Source organism: Schistosoma mansoni, chromosome 1 (genome assembly GCF_000237925.1).
Source record: "Schistosoma mansoni strain Puerto Rico chromosome 1, complete genome".
NCBI lineage: Eukaryota > Metazoa > Platyhelminthes > Trematoda > Strigeidida > Schistosomatidae > Schistosoma > Schistosoma mansoni.
The window spans coordinates 45,462,676-45,478,338 of NC_031495.1; the positions used below are offsets into that span (position 1 = coordinate 45,462,676).

Below are 15,663 nucleotides of genomic sequence, written 5' to 3' on the forward strand. Positions count from 1 at the left end.
CGTATTTCGTGGTGAACAGGTTGCTACCATTTAAATCATTGATGTGGAATCCATTAATTAAGATTATCCAACTTCAGTTGACTAATGATAATGTTTAGGTGTCATATTCAATGTCGTTGGTGAGTTCATGTGGATTTCCAATTATGACTTTGAACAATCTACTCTACAGTGTAATGATCGTTCAGTGATATCAACGGTATTCGTCTAATTTTATAGATGGTCGAACCCAACTAATCATATCTTCTCAGTAGAACGAAGAGGATGCTTTTAGAAGCCAATTTTTCAACTGATATCAATTCATTTTTGAATATTAACTGTAAATGAGAATTAATGATGTAACTTACTTGCCGACTACATATTCATAAGTTCAATTTTAAACTGTAATATTTGTATGAAAGTTAGTAATACTACCCTGTTGCCTAAAGTGAACTAGTTGGAATAGAAACCGAAACTGCAATGCGTTAGCTGTAAGTCTAGCGTTATTTAAATATTGCCTCACTATTCCAATAAATAAGGAATATTCACAACAGATGATTAATTAGAAAGCTAGCAAAGTTTGAAAAAAATGTTAATAAAAGTACATTTCAAAGTAGAAACGATTGGTATTCTAGTATTATTAATCAAACTTAATACTATAAAGCAGAAAAAAATTAGCTTACTTCATTAGCACGTAGTATGTCTTGCATTGAAAGTGTGAAACATCTATGCCAACAGACATGAACACTTGTTACAGCTCGTTGTAACATTTGTGTGGAGTCAGTTTCAAAAGTGTCTGTAGAAGATAAAAATATTCATAGGGATAAATGAAATTAAATGAATAGATTAATATCTGCTTCATTCGAATTACAGGTGACAGTTAGTATTGTACATAACAAATGGCCAGATACTGTAGCTACAACTTGTGTCGCTTCTGTTGACGAAACTGCTCAATCTTATATTTTACTGATTACTTGTTTTGCATTTACCTAAAACATTATCTGGAAGATGATTATGTTCTGTTGAGCATTTTGTTATAACTTCATACTTTGTATAACAGCATGACCTGTACAATATTCCATAAATCTCTAAGTTTTGTCATTAATCATTTTCTTCTTTTGAAGGTGTAACCATTCATTACGAGGACGCCACGCTCTTTTTAGTTTTTACATTAAAATTAACTTGAGATGTAGTTCACTGCTTTGATACATAATTATAGCAACGAATTTGTTTTAAAATCAATTGATGCACCCAAATGCCCTGGTACGACCGAGAGTGTGGGGAGTTAGCTCTCCCTCTCGAAATGCTCTCACATGGCCACGCGTATGTAGCTTCTGCCAGGGAAGCCCTACTCACTTTCGCGGCAGAGGTGTTGTTTACGAAATTGAGACTACGAAAAGCGAATGTCCGGCACTTTAACCGGGTTGGTGGACACGGTGAGTCCATCTAGGGGAGTTGGAAAACCCTGATTCCAAACCAATGGTGCACATGGGCTCCAGTATCCTGACGGAACAAATGGCGTATGAATCAATCGTTGGTCACTGGCTACCATGGGAATGCATCTCCTTACGATGCTCCACTGCCTCGTGGATCAGACCTTTAGGTCGAAGGCTCCGGATGTGGCCCCCTAAGAAAACCACCTGCTTCAGTTTGGGCACCTGGGCAGTATCACAACCCTCACACAAATCAAATAAGATTTGTGTGGCGCATACATATCTGGTTCCCCCTTGTGCCAATATTCATGTGTTTAAATAAATAAGCAAATAAATGCTTATTTATTTTGTATACGATCACACTTTTACTACAACTGTTAGTCATAATTTAGTTTCTATCATTTGAGCTCAGTACCCAATTCAATCATTTAGAAATAAACTATTAGTTATTCGTCATCCACTCACATTTATTAATGTGGAACTTCTGTAGATAATCGCTTTTGACTGATCATATTTATTTAATTGATATGTTAGTGACATCATTTTGTTGTAATAGTAACTCGTCATTTTGCAACTTAAGGTTTTTGATTGCGCCCTTTTGTACACTCCATTATTGAAGTAAACTCTAATATATTCATCTTGAAAACATAGAATTTTAAGGCTTAAATCATTTAGCAAATAAACTTGATGACGCAATAATAATGAAGCAAGCTTGTGTACAGCTATAAATACTAAGTAATGCTACGTAAATTTATCATTACCACCAAAATACTTTATCTCTATGCTACTATGTTTGACTGACAGATAAGACACGAAGTTATAAAATGTTGAAGCAGAAGATCATAGTCACTGTTCTTTTTTACTACATACGAATAATTTGGTTTTATGAATATTCATGTGTTATATATAATGCATATTGTTCAGTGATATACATTACTATGTGTAGTTTATTGTTCATAATAGATTTTTTTCTTTAGAGATTTTCTTTTAAATAAAACGTTTTTAATGCTGATGGGCGGCCTATGCTCCTCCATGCGTAAGTAAGTTACTACTCTTGTTAAAATTAGTCAATTACATAAACGTATATTCATTTAATTTAAACAAAATCCCAACTATTATGTTCAAATTTTAGTTCAGACATAAATCGATCCGTAATGGATTTTAATCTCAGTCTCAGTTGTGTAGTTTATTGCCTAATTTAAATTGTATGTGCTTTTTATTATCTGGACATGTGGTTGATCGACCACTAATAGCAAATCAGAAATATACAAGCATACGAACATGTGGATGAGCATATATATATCAGTATACAAGACGATATGTATCTCTAAACCAACATAGGGGATAAATCAATCGGACGAGTAAATTCACTTCAAAACTAATTTAAATTGAGGACTGATAAGACTGTTGAATAAGTTCGAAAAAGATCACATGTATACATTGGTATACACATATAATTACACATGAATGTCTTCATAACAAACATACAAATCCTAGTAACTATAATAATTAACAGAACTGGGAAAAAAAAGAAGCCGATTTGATCTTAATCATTTTAAACCAATAACAAAGGAAAAAAAATAGCAAAGATTGAGTAAGAGTAGGGAAAAAACAGTGAGGTGAGATGAACTTTGATCGCTTTCGATTGGATGCATATGGTGTCAGTCTTATTATATTCTATTATTGCCTTCAGATGACTCATTCATTTTACAAATTAATTTTATTGAATTATTTATTAAAAATATCAATATATTTCGTCTAGTCAGTAACAAATAATGTTGTATGTGGATTGCTAAGCTATGAGGTTCATCATTTAAGGTTTACACCACCGTATGAATATAATTAAACAACGATTAAATGCCAGGCAGCAACTAGAGGTCTACTTTGTTCTAATATCCAATTCATTTATAGTGTGTTACCATGACAACATATCAAGGGTTGGATCAACGAACTTAGATTTTAGCTCAATGATATAGAAGTATTCTGTTTACCGCATAACTCTACATGATGTTATATTTAGTCGAATACGATGTTGTGAGAAGTAAACTACTAGGAACACCACAAAACAGTGGGAAACAACTACCCAACTCTCTTCAGATCCAAATGGTTCTCCAACTGATGTCAGTTTTTGATGATAAGAACCAACTTAAAAGATGAGATCTTCACAATCCTCTTATTTAGATTACATAACTGTTTCTTGGTATCAGTATATGAGTTTTATGGAGATTGTTGAATTTTATAATTTACATCATTGGTCGACCTTAGACAAGCATTGGAAACTAGGGAGCACTGGACGCCTACTTCGTCCTAGTATGAGAATCCTCACCGATATGAAGTCGAGATCAGTGGAGTTCAACCATGTCGAGTATTGGGCAGTTACCTATGAAACTGGAATATGGTTGCGTAACTGATTGGAGTTGAAAATGTGAACCATTTAGTGGTGACATAGTCGTATAGACAAATAATAAGCACTCATCATGAGGCTTGAAGGTCCTGGGTCCTATCCTTGATGGGGTCATGAATACAGGCTGTTAAAGAGTCTTATATTAGGATGTAACTGCTGTCCAGTTCCTCCTGTTTTCTTATTAGTGGTCTTAATATTCTCACAACAAACCAGACTAATTCTGTCTGAATTGCCTATTTCTATTTTTATCTACTTGATTATTTTATTTTTTAAATATCATTTATGCTAATTCTACATATGATTATATTTTTTTCTGTCGTCACAGCAACTAGAATAGGTTAGAAACAATACATAATAAGATATTAACAATAAATAATACATCACTTTCTATCAATTCGAATTGGTAGATTTTCCTCGTTAGTTAAAATACATTTTTTGAGAGATAATCATTTATGTAGTGGTGAGGATTGTTAAAAAAACCCATGTACTTAAGGGCACAACAATTAACTATTCACTGGTTATTTGGCTAAAATGAGTCAATAAATGTAAAGTATGCGTCATTCAACTGAGCAACCTGCCCACAAACCTTCCATCTATACACCACTTTACTTTTTGTTTGTCAATACATTATGTCTGAATAATTTGTATGTAAAAAACCAAACAACTTGAATACGGTTAGTGTTTGAGGTTGAATGGGAAGACTTCATTCACAGAAAAAAAAGTTGAAAAATCAACAATCTTCAGACCATAACGACTAGTGGTTGATCCAAAAGATTCAGTAGTAAAGGCAACTCACTATACAAGTACAGATTGATTATATTCGGCTGAGTCATTTATTGTGTCTATGTGTGCGTATGTGTTTCTAAATAAGGACTAGTAATACTGTTCGGTTGAAGAAATTGATTTAAGTAGAGTATTAGGTGGAAGCTCACTACTGAATTTTTGAAAGTGGGAAATATCATAACTGTTGAAGCTGATACTACTTCACAGCACATCCATTACTTAATAACCAGGTATCAGTTTCATTTCAATCCTATATAATGAAGTATTTTAAATAAGCAGTGACTTTATTGATTGTGATCATAATGAGATTATCTTTACAATAAGTTGTGGGTGCTTTTCAACATACACAAGGGAAAAAGTAAGATCCTAAAATACAATACAGCCAGCAATAACCCAGTCACACTTGATGGAGAAGCTCTCGAAGAGGTCGAAACTTCTATGCATTCGGGTAGGATCATTGATAAACAAGGAGGAACTGATCTGGATGTGAAGGCATGGATTGGCAAATTAAGGGCAGCATTCCTACAGTTGAAGAACATATGGAACTCAAAACAACTGTCAGACAACATCAATGTCATAATTTTTAATACAAATGTCAAGACAGTTCTATTGTACTGGGCTGAAACTTGGAGAACTACTACAACCATCATCAAAAACGTACAGGTATTTATAAACAGTTGTTTACGCAAAATACTATATATCCGTTGGTCAGAAAACATCGACAACCTACTATGAGAGAGAGCAAGCCAGCTACCAGCTAAAGAGGAAATCAGAAAGAGACATTGGAGGTGGATAGGAAATACATTTCAAAAATCACCAAACTGCATCACAAAGCAAACCTTAACTGGGAACCCTGAAGACAATAAGAGAATAGGCAGACTAAATAACACATTAAGCTAGGAATTGTAGGTAGACATTGGAAAAACGAGTAACACTTGAAGAAACTTGAAAGAAGAACCCAGGACGGAGTAGGTCGGAGATTTCTGGTCGGCGGTCTATGGTACACGAGAGGTAACCGGCCTAAGTAAGTTGTGTACATAATTGAAAGCATACAGAGATGATTGTCATTATGATCATTATTTTTACATTTAGTCAACTCGAAGTATTTTCAATTGTTATCATTAGACAAACAAATACACTGGGTTATTTCCAAGTGAAATATCATTATTAGTTTTATACACACACAACTTCGTAGTAGGAGTTCTATGTCATAATTTTAGCTGAAAAGCATTTATTATTAAAGTAAGCAATGGGAAGAAAGGGAAAAAGAACTGGTTACAGTTTGAAAGTGTATACAATTCAATTGTTTGATAAGATAATTGTTGAGATGACTCATTGACAAGTAGAATAATGAAACAAATATTCAGCTAACTGAATAGTTTTTAAAAAAGACTAGACTTATAGTGGAATATTATTTATTTTCCCAAGTGACATCAGTAGAATATTGATATGTCTTCCATAAAAAACGAATGAACGTTAATTTTTAGTGTATTTGGAGTTTTGTGGAAGTCGGTTTAGTTAGGTGGTGTTGTTCACCACGGACTGTCTGTATTTCGGGTACCGATGAAGATCAGGGATCACAGGGAAGTTGTTTCACGCTAGCGTATGACTTCTGAGCGATATTCACTCAAGACCCCATCATTGGCCGAACCCAAGACATTTAAGTATCGAGGTGAATTCAGAATGATCGAATTTAGAATTGTACTTTCGGACTCCTGCCTAGTGGTTCCAATGGCTAGGTATTTTGTAGAAAAACCTGAACGTTCTTGGTTTGTGGCAGGCTGAGCGAATTCAGACATTTCACGTTCCTGTACTCAAATCCTGTTTCAAGGCCAAACGCTAGACGACAATCAGAAACAAGGGAAACGTTTGAATGAAGCTGATTATGCCCGTTGTCAAGTTGTTAGCATGTATACCTTTGCCTAGGTGTGATATATATATATATATATATATATATATCAGTGATTAGTGGACACACTATGTGGTTTGTAAATTACAACTTCCGCTTCATTCTTATTGTTCTGACTCGCGTAGCGTTTCTGAAGTGTTTATATCAGTATCTGAATTAGACGACCGCGGAGCGCAAACACCTTGTTTATGACCGCGGAGCGCAAACACCTTGTTTATTGGTAGGGTTGTCAGTGTACAATTCTGAGAATTCATATACTAAGACGAAACGGCCGTTAACTTCTTAATTTTTAATGGTGTTTCAAAATTTGATCAATCGGTGATGAGTATTACTTACAAATTATATCCAATTACCGTAACACCCTTTCAACTAAAGAGAGTAGTTTGTAAACTTACTACAATTTAATGTTTTCATGGAAGTTCCAGTGTTATTTTCCATATTATTCATGATAGATTCATTCATAATTGATGTCGACGATGATGGTCTAGTTTTAGCTGCTAAAATAGCTCTTGATATATCTTCAAGCCATCGATCACGTTGCCAATCTGATGAAGCAGCTACCAGAAAACATCGATTACCTGAATAAATAGTGAAGCTATGTGCAGGTTCCACTTCTTCAACCATTAAATCTTGTAATGAGAATTGACCGTGGACCTGTAATAGGATAATAAAGACCATGTTCATGATTCAATTTTCTACAAGTGTTTGACTATACACAAATACATTATAGATAAATATTAATATGACCAATTACTTATTATCAATGTATCCATAAATGTTTAATTTAATAATCAATATTCATTTGTAATTAGTTAATTTAAACCAATTAATTTATTTATGCTGACATTCTGATATTCATAAAGAAACTATTAGAAATCATTGACAGAGAACTTTGGTTATAGTGAATTTTATATATAATTAGGAGCTAAGTGTAGGTAATGGTAAGTTTTCCCCAAGGCATTTCAATTGATGAAACTAGTCGATAATGTATCATTAACCAATCAATCATCCAGTTGGTTGGTTATATTTAAGTGAAAAGTGATAATATCTTAAGTGATTTGACACAATGATCAAGGAATACTTCAATAAATGTATTTTGAATGCCTCAAACTCCATACACACAGAAGGAACGTAAGGACATAAAGTGTCTTTGTCCATATACCATCATCTCTAGGTCAAAAGGTAGGTAAGATGTACTGTTGTAGGAAGTCGACTGTGTTCTTAGACAAGGTTTCAGCCTTAATGCCTGAGGTAGAAGGATAAATATACACATACTGTTGATCTGCGTACCCATTAACTTGATTTTAGTAATTAAAGCTTCGTTGTCATTCTTCAATCTTCTCACTGACATTCGTGGTTGGGTAAGGATTTAGGAAGCATGTATATCTCTGAGTTGGATGTCGTGGGTTGTAACACTGACTCCTCGTAGGACAAATGATGTTTCCAAAAGTGTATAACATCAAATAACCACGAAATTCAAGTCACTTAGACTAGAATATACACGTTGCAGTTTGGTTGATAGAAATAAATTTTCACTAAGGAGATCAAACTTCCTGAAACCGATTACAACTTAGTGATCGGTTAATACAAACTTTATGATTTAAACAAAACAACAACATGAGTATCACTTTGAAATATATGTTTCAGCGCTCGTATATCTCACTTACGCTAATGAGGCAATAAAATGCTTAGTACGAACAATGAACGATTTATCTGAGAATACGATTCACTCGCTCTATACCAAATATCCAGCCAGCGCTATCCTATCAGGCTTCAGAAAAAACTCAAATCAAGATCATATTATTCGTGTAACTAGTATATAGATTAGCCAACAATCAACAACCGACGATCAAGTAAGTACAAGGGATAAGGAAATATTTATTATTAATATGGGACTGTGAAGATTGTTGAGTTCATGAGCCGAGCAATTTTAGACGACGACTGAAAACCTGGAATTACTGAAAGTCCCATACTAGGACGAAACGGTCGTCCAGCGCTCCCAGGTTTTCAGTAGTGGTCTAACATTGGTATTATCATGATTTGAATGGAATATATACCAGTTTGTCTAGTAAAACAAACAATCGCTATTCCCTCTCCCCGACACAACAAATTGTTAATCAAATGTGTATCAATCATTAGTTTTACAATGATAATCCACGACGCGCTATGATGACTAGTATTGGGGACGGTTGGAAGAGAGTTAGGGGCGGCCAAACCAAAACATGGCATCAGTGTTTGAAGTCACTAACTTCTAGTCTGAGCCATGTTGGCAGATGCAGACTACCTGGTTGGGGTCCGCGTGACTATCGTAACCAATGGTTGGAGACTCTGTGTGACATGGCTCAGAATCGATCACAATGGCGTAGGTGTATACACTCTTTATCTTCCCTTAAACCTTGAGACTAAAATTGCTTCATATCTCTCTTCCTTCCTATACTATATCCTTATATACAACCTATAATTTATATACTACTACCAACACTAAATTAACTACTATTAATCCGGTGTTGATCTTGTTGTGCTAACGAGATATGGCAACTTGGACCGATGCATATATGTGTCTGGTCCTACGTTGTAGCTGACTGACTGACTTTACAATGATAATAATTAAAACTGGGTAAAAAATTTAATTAATTTACTTTGAATTGTAGATAAGATGTCATTGTTCGACTAGCATAAATTAATTGATCAGATAACAGAAAAAACATTCTTGGTTGATAACCTTTTTTCGACAATTTCTGAAGCCAACCTTCACGAATAAATTGTCTATTAGGATGATAAATTGGTCCTAGTGAATGTGAACCACAGATTGTTAGTGTTGATGTTGAATTATGGGTTTGTTTATTATCATTATTATTGTTATTATTACAATTATTTCTTTCATTTTGTAAATGTGAATACTGAGATAAATCTGATGAGGAAATAATGTCTGGATTAAATCCAATTAGATCACGTTGAATTTCTAGTAATTTATAAGTATTTTCCATCTTTTTGTAGGATTCCCATTGTGATTGAATAAGATCATTTAATTTGGCATGTGCAACTGTAAATTAAAAAAATGAAAAATGATTAACCATCAGATATATACATGTACGTTTTAATAAAGTTGAATTTGGACTAGCATTGTAATTCAGGATCTATGTTTCTCCCCATTGAATATTCATCCGGTTGATGTATCCGCCTTTACACTAAAAGTGCCTGATAAATTATAGTTGTCAATATCAGCAAGCAGAAGATATAAACACATACAAACTACTTTAAACTCGTTGACATAGTGGCCATTTGGAATTAGTAGTGTTTGAAGCGACTGGAACTGAGGTCTAGTGCGATCCTTAATATGAACAACGGGAAAATGCAAAACCTGACGTATATATTCATTGCATAATTTTTGTATTATTTTCGATAAGTTTATGCCATACACAAACGTCAGCTAGGAAATCACTGAAAGTATAGAAGCATTAAACGACCACTCGAATAACCCCACAACTTTACATGAGATCAAGTTTAGAACATTTACGTCTAGTAGTAACCACTCAATCGAAACACAACGATTTACAATTCCGATTTGCAAGGAGCTTCAGTTCGTCTCATTGTCGTTCTGTACAATATAACTAGAATTCATTTCAAGTAGAAATTTAATCTAGAGTAATTCCACAAGAATGAAATCATTTAGTTTTCATAAATGTGTTTGCAATTGTCTGTGACTGATGGCTTTGTTATCTACAAATATGTTTGGATTTTCATTGGGTATTCTGTTAACCTCCAACTATGCGATTCACTGACCTTTTCAATATAGACTGCATCTGTTGATATATCTATTAATTTCAGACTGATTTGAATGGCGTGCTTTTAAAGAACTGCTGGTATTCATAGAATTTCATTGAATCGGAGCCATGGTTAGGCGGTTAAAGAGCCTGACTTTCATTGATTAAACCTTCTTTTAATTTAGTATCTCTAGTCCTTACATAGGTACGAAGTTCATAGCTAAACTCCTGTTACCCGAATTTCCATACAGTTTAAAGAGTTACATTAGAGAAAATAATGACAAATCCATAAATACTAATGATTTTACTTACTTCTACAATCGGATAAATCTGGATGAATCTCACCATAGTAACGCATTAATCGTTCAAGTAATACACGATATTGTAACAACCGATGCATTGGTTTTAATAAAAATACATAGAATGGTAGATAACAATATTTTTGTGCTTCAAAATTTCTTAATAATTGTTCGATTTCCGGTCTAATTCTTGTTAATTTTTCGATATCAAGCATAATATTTCCCGCATTCAATAAATAACAATGATAGAGCTAATTATTTATTTTCATTTTGGTTTGTTCATGTAGAGAAGAGAAAAGTATATGTAAAAGAGAGGGAGAGGAAACAAGACTTATTAGATTAGGGAAAAATATTTTTTCAGACAAAAATGGAAAGCTAAACATTGAAGTTAATCATCAAATGAAATACTTGTAAATAGTTATGTGAATTTTTGCCACAAGTCCTAATTTGATATTGAGCCTTTGAACTAGCTCATTTTGTACATTCAAAGTGGACTAAACATAAAAAAAGGTAGACCATAAAATTTTCACTTAAATTAGGCTGAACACAGTTATCAACAGTGATTATTCATTGATCCTATATCTAAGGTTGATAAATATCATGTTTAGTAGATCTGTTTTCTGTCAGAATTCTTTACACTAAAAAATGACTAACCTTTCAATACTCTGACAATTAAATTTTATAATTCCATATGCTCACTTCCCACAGCCACTCTTACCTGACCGAGTGGTTACAAAAAAACACATACCTGACACAGACACACAATAATGGACCAGGATAGAAGGTTGTACAAATCACATGATTAATGGTTTTTTGAAGAATTTTACCAATCATTGTCACCTTACAATAATTTATCCAAAGTTACTGCAAAAATGACCAGCTGATCAAATCAAATATCATTTTGTTGGTGTAATGTTCTCTAAACTAGGTGGTTTATTTGTGAAGCTTCTATTGTCCTTCTGGAGAATATCATCAGGCTGAACTTCAATGAGAAGTGACCTACTAGATTTTCTCCACCACTGACTGAAAGCTTGTGCTGTTGACCTGGAATTCGGTCAGTTGTTATTTATAGATATGTGGTATTTGTTTTTATTGTCTTCTCTTCCGACTTGAACTGCAACCTTGCAGTTGTCAATTTTTTTATTGGCTGATAGACATGATCAATTTAAATGTGTCTATTGATTGCAGTTTGACTGGAGTGGTAGACAACTAAAGTTCTTCAGCTTTCTTTGTGTTTCCTCTGTACAATGTTCTTACATTTTCCAAGTCGAATTAATGTTCATAGTTGTTCACATATATTGATATAAACGAACAAATGTTGTTACATTTAACAGTCATCCAGTTATCATGTAATCATATGCAAATGTGAACATAACACCTAAAATTCTAATCCTAATCCACAAATATTCTCTATCGTCTCAAAATATCATTTCACTGGTAAATGACATTTGAATTTACGTGCTGTCTATAAATGTCTATTAATTTAAAGGTATCATTATGTATTTCATTTATTTTCACCCTGATTCTTCAGAGTCAGGCTATTCGAATCTATTGTTGTTCTTTTATAGAACTTACAGCTTTTCCAATGTAGCCTAAAATTATCATCTATTTCAAATGATTCATTGTCTGAAATCAACAAGAATCACTATTTTACAATCAGCTTGCAATGCCGATAAAAGTTTACCATAGTTTTTAACTGTTTATAGTTTATATGCAGCCATTTAGTGTAATGAATCCATATGACGAGATAAATATCATTTTTTCCTCTATAGATTCAAAACATCAAAAAGGTCGAATGAATAAAATGGGAATAGTTTGTTGCTCATAGCGCGGATGTTTGCTGATATTTATTTAGCTACTTAATTTGACTTCAGTAGGTGAAAATTTAATTCCACAATAATAATTTTAAGGGTGGCAAAATTTTTCAAGACGTATATTATCATGCACATCACTTTGTAATTATTAGAAACATTAGTTCAATGCATTCAAGATACGTAATATACTTGAAAGAGCGGCAAAATTTATATTTTTAAACCAAAAACTAGGTACTAAAAAAATTCACTCCTAACTATTGAATAGGGATTATATCTGGTGTTTTTCGTCATCAGTTGATAAAAAACTAATGTTGATAAGTTGAACGTTATTTGACTATCAAATGATTGGTATAAGAAAAAATGATCGCGTGCGTGACAGTTTCTGTATTGTCAGCTAATTATTAAGTAAGGGAATGCAATTAATAATAACTTGAAAAGGTCAATGATAACAGGTTTTCCAATTAGAGGTAGAATTAAGGACAAATGATTTCCATTTTCAGGAACGTTGGCCAACAAAACCAGTAGCGTCTAATCAAAAATCAAGCTTATGGAAACAATCTATACCGATTAGTTGTTTAATTAATATATACAAAGCGTCCAATAACTTATCGAATAAATTATTTTGAACAAAAAGTTTAAGAACCGAAGAAGAGATTGCAATTATCAACCTCGTAGAGTTTTCAAGCAGAAATCATTGAAAACAATTGCCTCACACACAACTTTGCCTGAAAAGCCACTGCTTAGTCAACCATGAACTAAAAAGAAGTTCACTGAAACTAGTTAATATCGAGATGACTAAAAAAAGTCGCACAAAATATCTTAACACAAACCAAACGATGTGAAAAAACGAGCCGAGCCGAGCCGAATTACGACTACAGAATAAATTTCAACTACCTCAAAAACACTGAATGGCAAGAATAAATAGCCTTTTTCACCTTTTTTTCGTCTGAAAATTGACTGACTGTCTCCTTTCATGGAGGATATTTTTTTATCTCATTTATATGGAGATTTTCGGGCATTAATTTGATTGGAACAATATTTCAATATATGGTATTTATTAAACTTTGACATTTATTTTGCTTAGCGATGCATAGAACTGTTTACGCATGTATTATTTCATTATTTCAAATAAACAATGAACAAAGTCAGAGGTCAAGTCAACCGAAACATTGATAAGCTGCTGGTTTAGTGTTGTGATAATATATTTACTGCTAAAACAAACATTCATACTCAATTAGGTCATTTGGTTAAATTACTAATTTATTAGTAAAGGGATTCTAATATTCTTTATTTTTCAAGTTTACAGTGATGGTGTTGTTTAATCAGAATGACAGCACCGTGGTTAAAATATTCAGCTTAGAGAAAGCAGCGTTTACAAAACTATGGTTAAATTAATTGCATTGGTGTTTATTTGCAAACTGAATTCTAAATCATAGATCAAAATTTGAATTTAAAAAAAATAAACGTTGGTAATCCGCTGACTCGAATGGCAACTTAGAGACTAATAACCTAACAGTCTATCAGTTAATTTACTGATGTGGTGTGAGTTAACACAACTATCACTGACTAGCAAGCCATTATTTTATTTTTTTCTACTTTCATCTTTCTATTTTAACCTTGGATAAGCTATGTGATAGATACAGAGTTAAATCCATGAAAGTGTGTGGATAACTAATCATGTCTGTAATGGTAATTAATATCTATAAGGTATATGTCATTTGTATATCGCTTTTAATTATTTGGTCGCGCAAATTTGATTGTAAGTAAGTAAGCAAATCAAATTGTGAGTGTTACGTACCATCTAAGTACTAATCTATCTAGTTGCCACATAAATGAACCTCGTTTATTTTCTCAATCCAACTTAAATCTCATAAATGCATGAAATTGGAACGTAATCCATAATTCTTATTATTTTATGAAAAAAAAGTATCCCAAAATCTGGAGTTATTCAATGGAAGAATTGATTAAAGCTAAAAATGTAAACTATCGGAAGTCAGCGCTATGGTCTAAAGGCTAATTTGCTCGCCATGTGACTAGCAGGTTCACGGTTCCATTCCCTAATGGGGTTGTTAATGCAAACTGTTGAGGAATCCCATACCAGAAAAAAACAGCCATTGTCTAAAATGACAACAACAAAATCTGAAAAGAGAATATCGTTTTTATAACAAATTTTATCATAACTAAATTATAAATATATTAATTTTAAAAGTCATTTGGCATTTACAGAGAAAAAACTGAATATGATAAGCAAAGATAGAGAGTTCAAGCAATATCGAGGCAGTCCGCACAGTATGCACATATGCCAATAAGAGACTGACCAGTTGCAGTCCTAAACATCAATGAAAAGATTCAAACAAGTAATACCAAATGAATTTAATATGATAAATTATTCTTTAAAAATTCTAATGGGATTGAAAAAAACAATGAGTGTCAACTGATAAACATACAAACCAATATATATGCATATGTACTTTCTTTTTGACAATGTTTTACAATAATTCAAATGAAACAATCTGTTTACAACATGAAAAAAAAGTGCAAACAAACCAATGAAAACTTACCGGTAAAATATGTAAACTTGCAACAAATAAATCACCAATACGATAACCAGTTGATGAATTTATTGATTGAGAATTTAAATTTAGTGAATCTAAACCAGTAGATTGTTTATTATGATCATTTTGTTGTGATGACCAATTTGAAAGACGATTTTCAAAATTATTTAATATTATACAATGTTCTGTATAAATTGGATTAAGAAGATCAACTAAATTGGATGTTAATTCTTGTAATAGTTGAGGATTAATATTGAGATTTGAACATAGTAAATCTTTACCGATATCTTTAAAATGCTTTGAAAGAAATAGAAGAAAATTATAATAGGGAAGATTGTTATTATAAATGAATTTATTATAAGCATGAATTAGAAATCCTATCTATAGTATAAATCAGTCGTTATCAATGTAGGAGATTAAGTATATATGTATGTCAACTTAATTTTCTACACCTCATATCAACACAGAGAAACGAAATCAACAAAATGAAATATAGAGAAGAGTAATTAATTTTAACATCAATAGAGGTATGGACATTAGAAATAGTTTAAAACCAACAGATAGAATGGCAAAGTAAATATTTAGTAGTCACACATAACTTGAAATTGAAAGCTAAAGCTTGAATATACCTTTATCACTGTGACCAATTTTGTATTGCCAACGAACATCTCAAACCACTGATTATGACTAATGCGTAGGGTCCAGTCAAAAAGTCCACACCTACCT

At 32.8% G+C, this 15,663-nt stretch overlaps 1 protein-coding gene across 1 annotated transcript in view; it reads right to left on the reverse strand.

Moving 5' to 3' along the window:
- The window catches only part of Smp_196300 (putative rhogef and pleckstrin domain protein), a gene marked incomplete at its 5' end in the record, with an annotated part of 88,149 nt that overhangs the window by 3,818 nt on the left and 68,668 nt on the right, over positions 1-15,663 (reverse strand). The window contains 5 exons of the mRNA XM_018794587.1: positions 660-772; positions 6,901-7,159; positions 9,145-9,548; positions 10,582-10,819; positions 14,944-15,234. Coding sequence (XP_018648985.1) covers positions 660-772; positions 6,901-7,159; positions 9,145-9,548; positions 10,582-10,819; positions 14,944-15,234 — 1,305 coding nt within the window. The remainder of the gene's footprint in view (positions 1-659; positions 773-6,900; positions 7,160-9,144; positions 9,549-10,581; positions 10,820-14,943; positions 15,235-15,663) is intronic.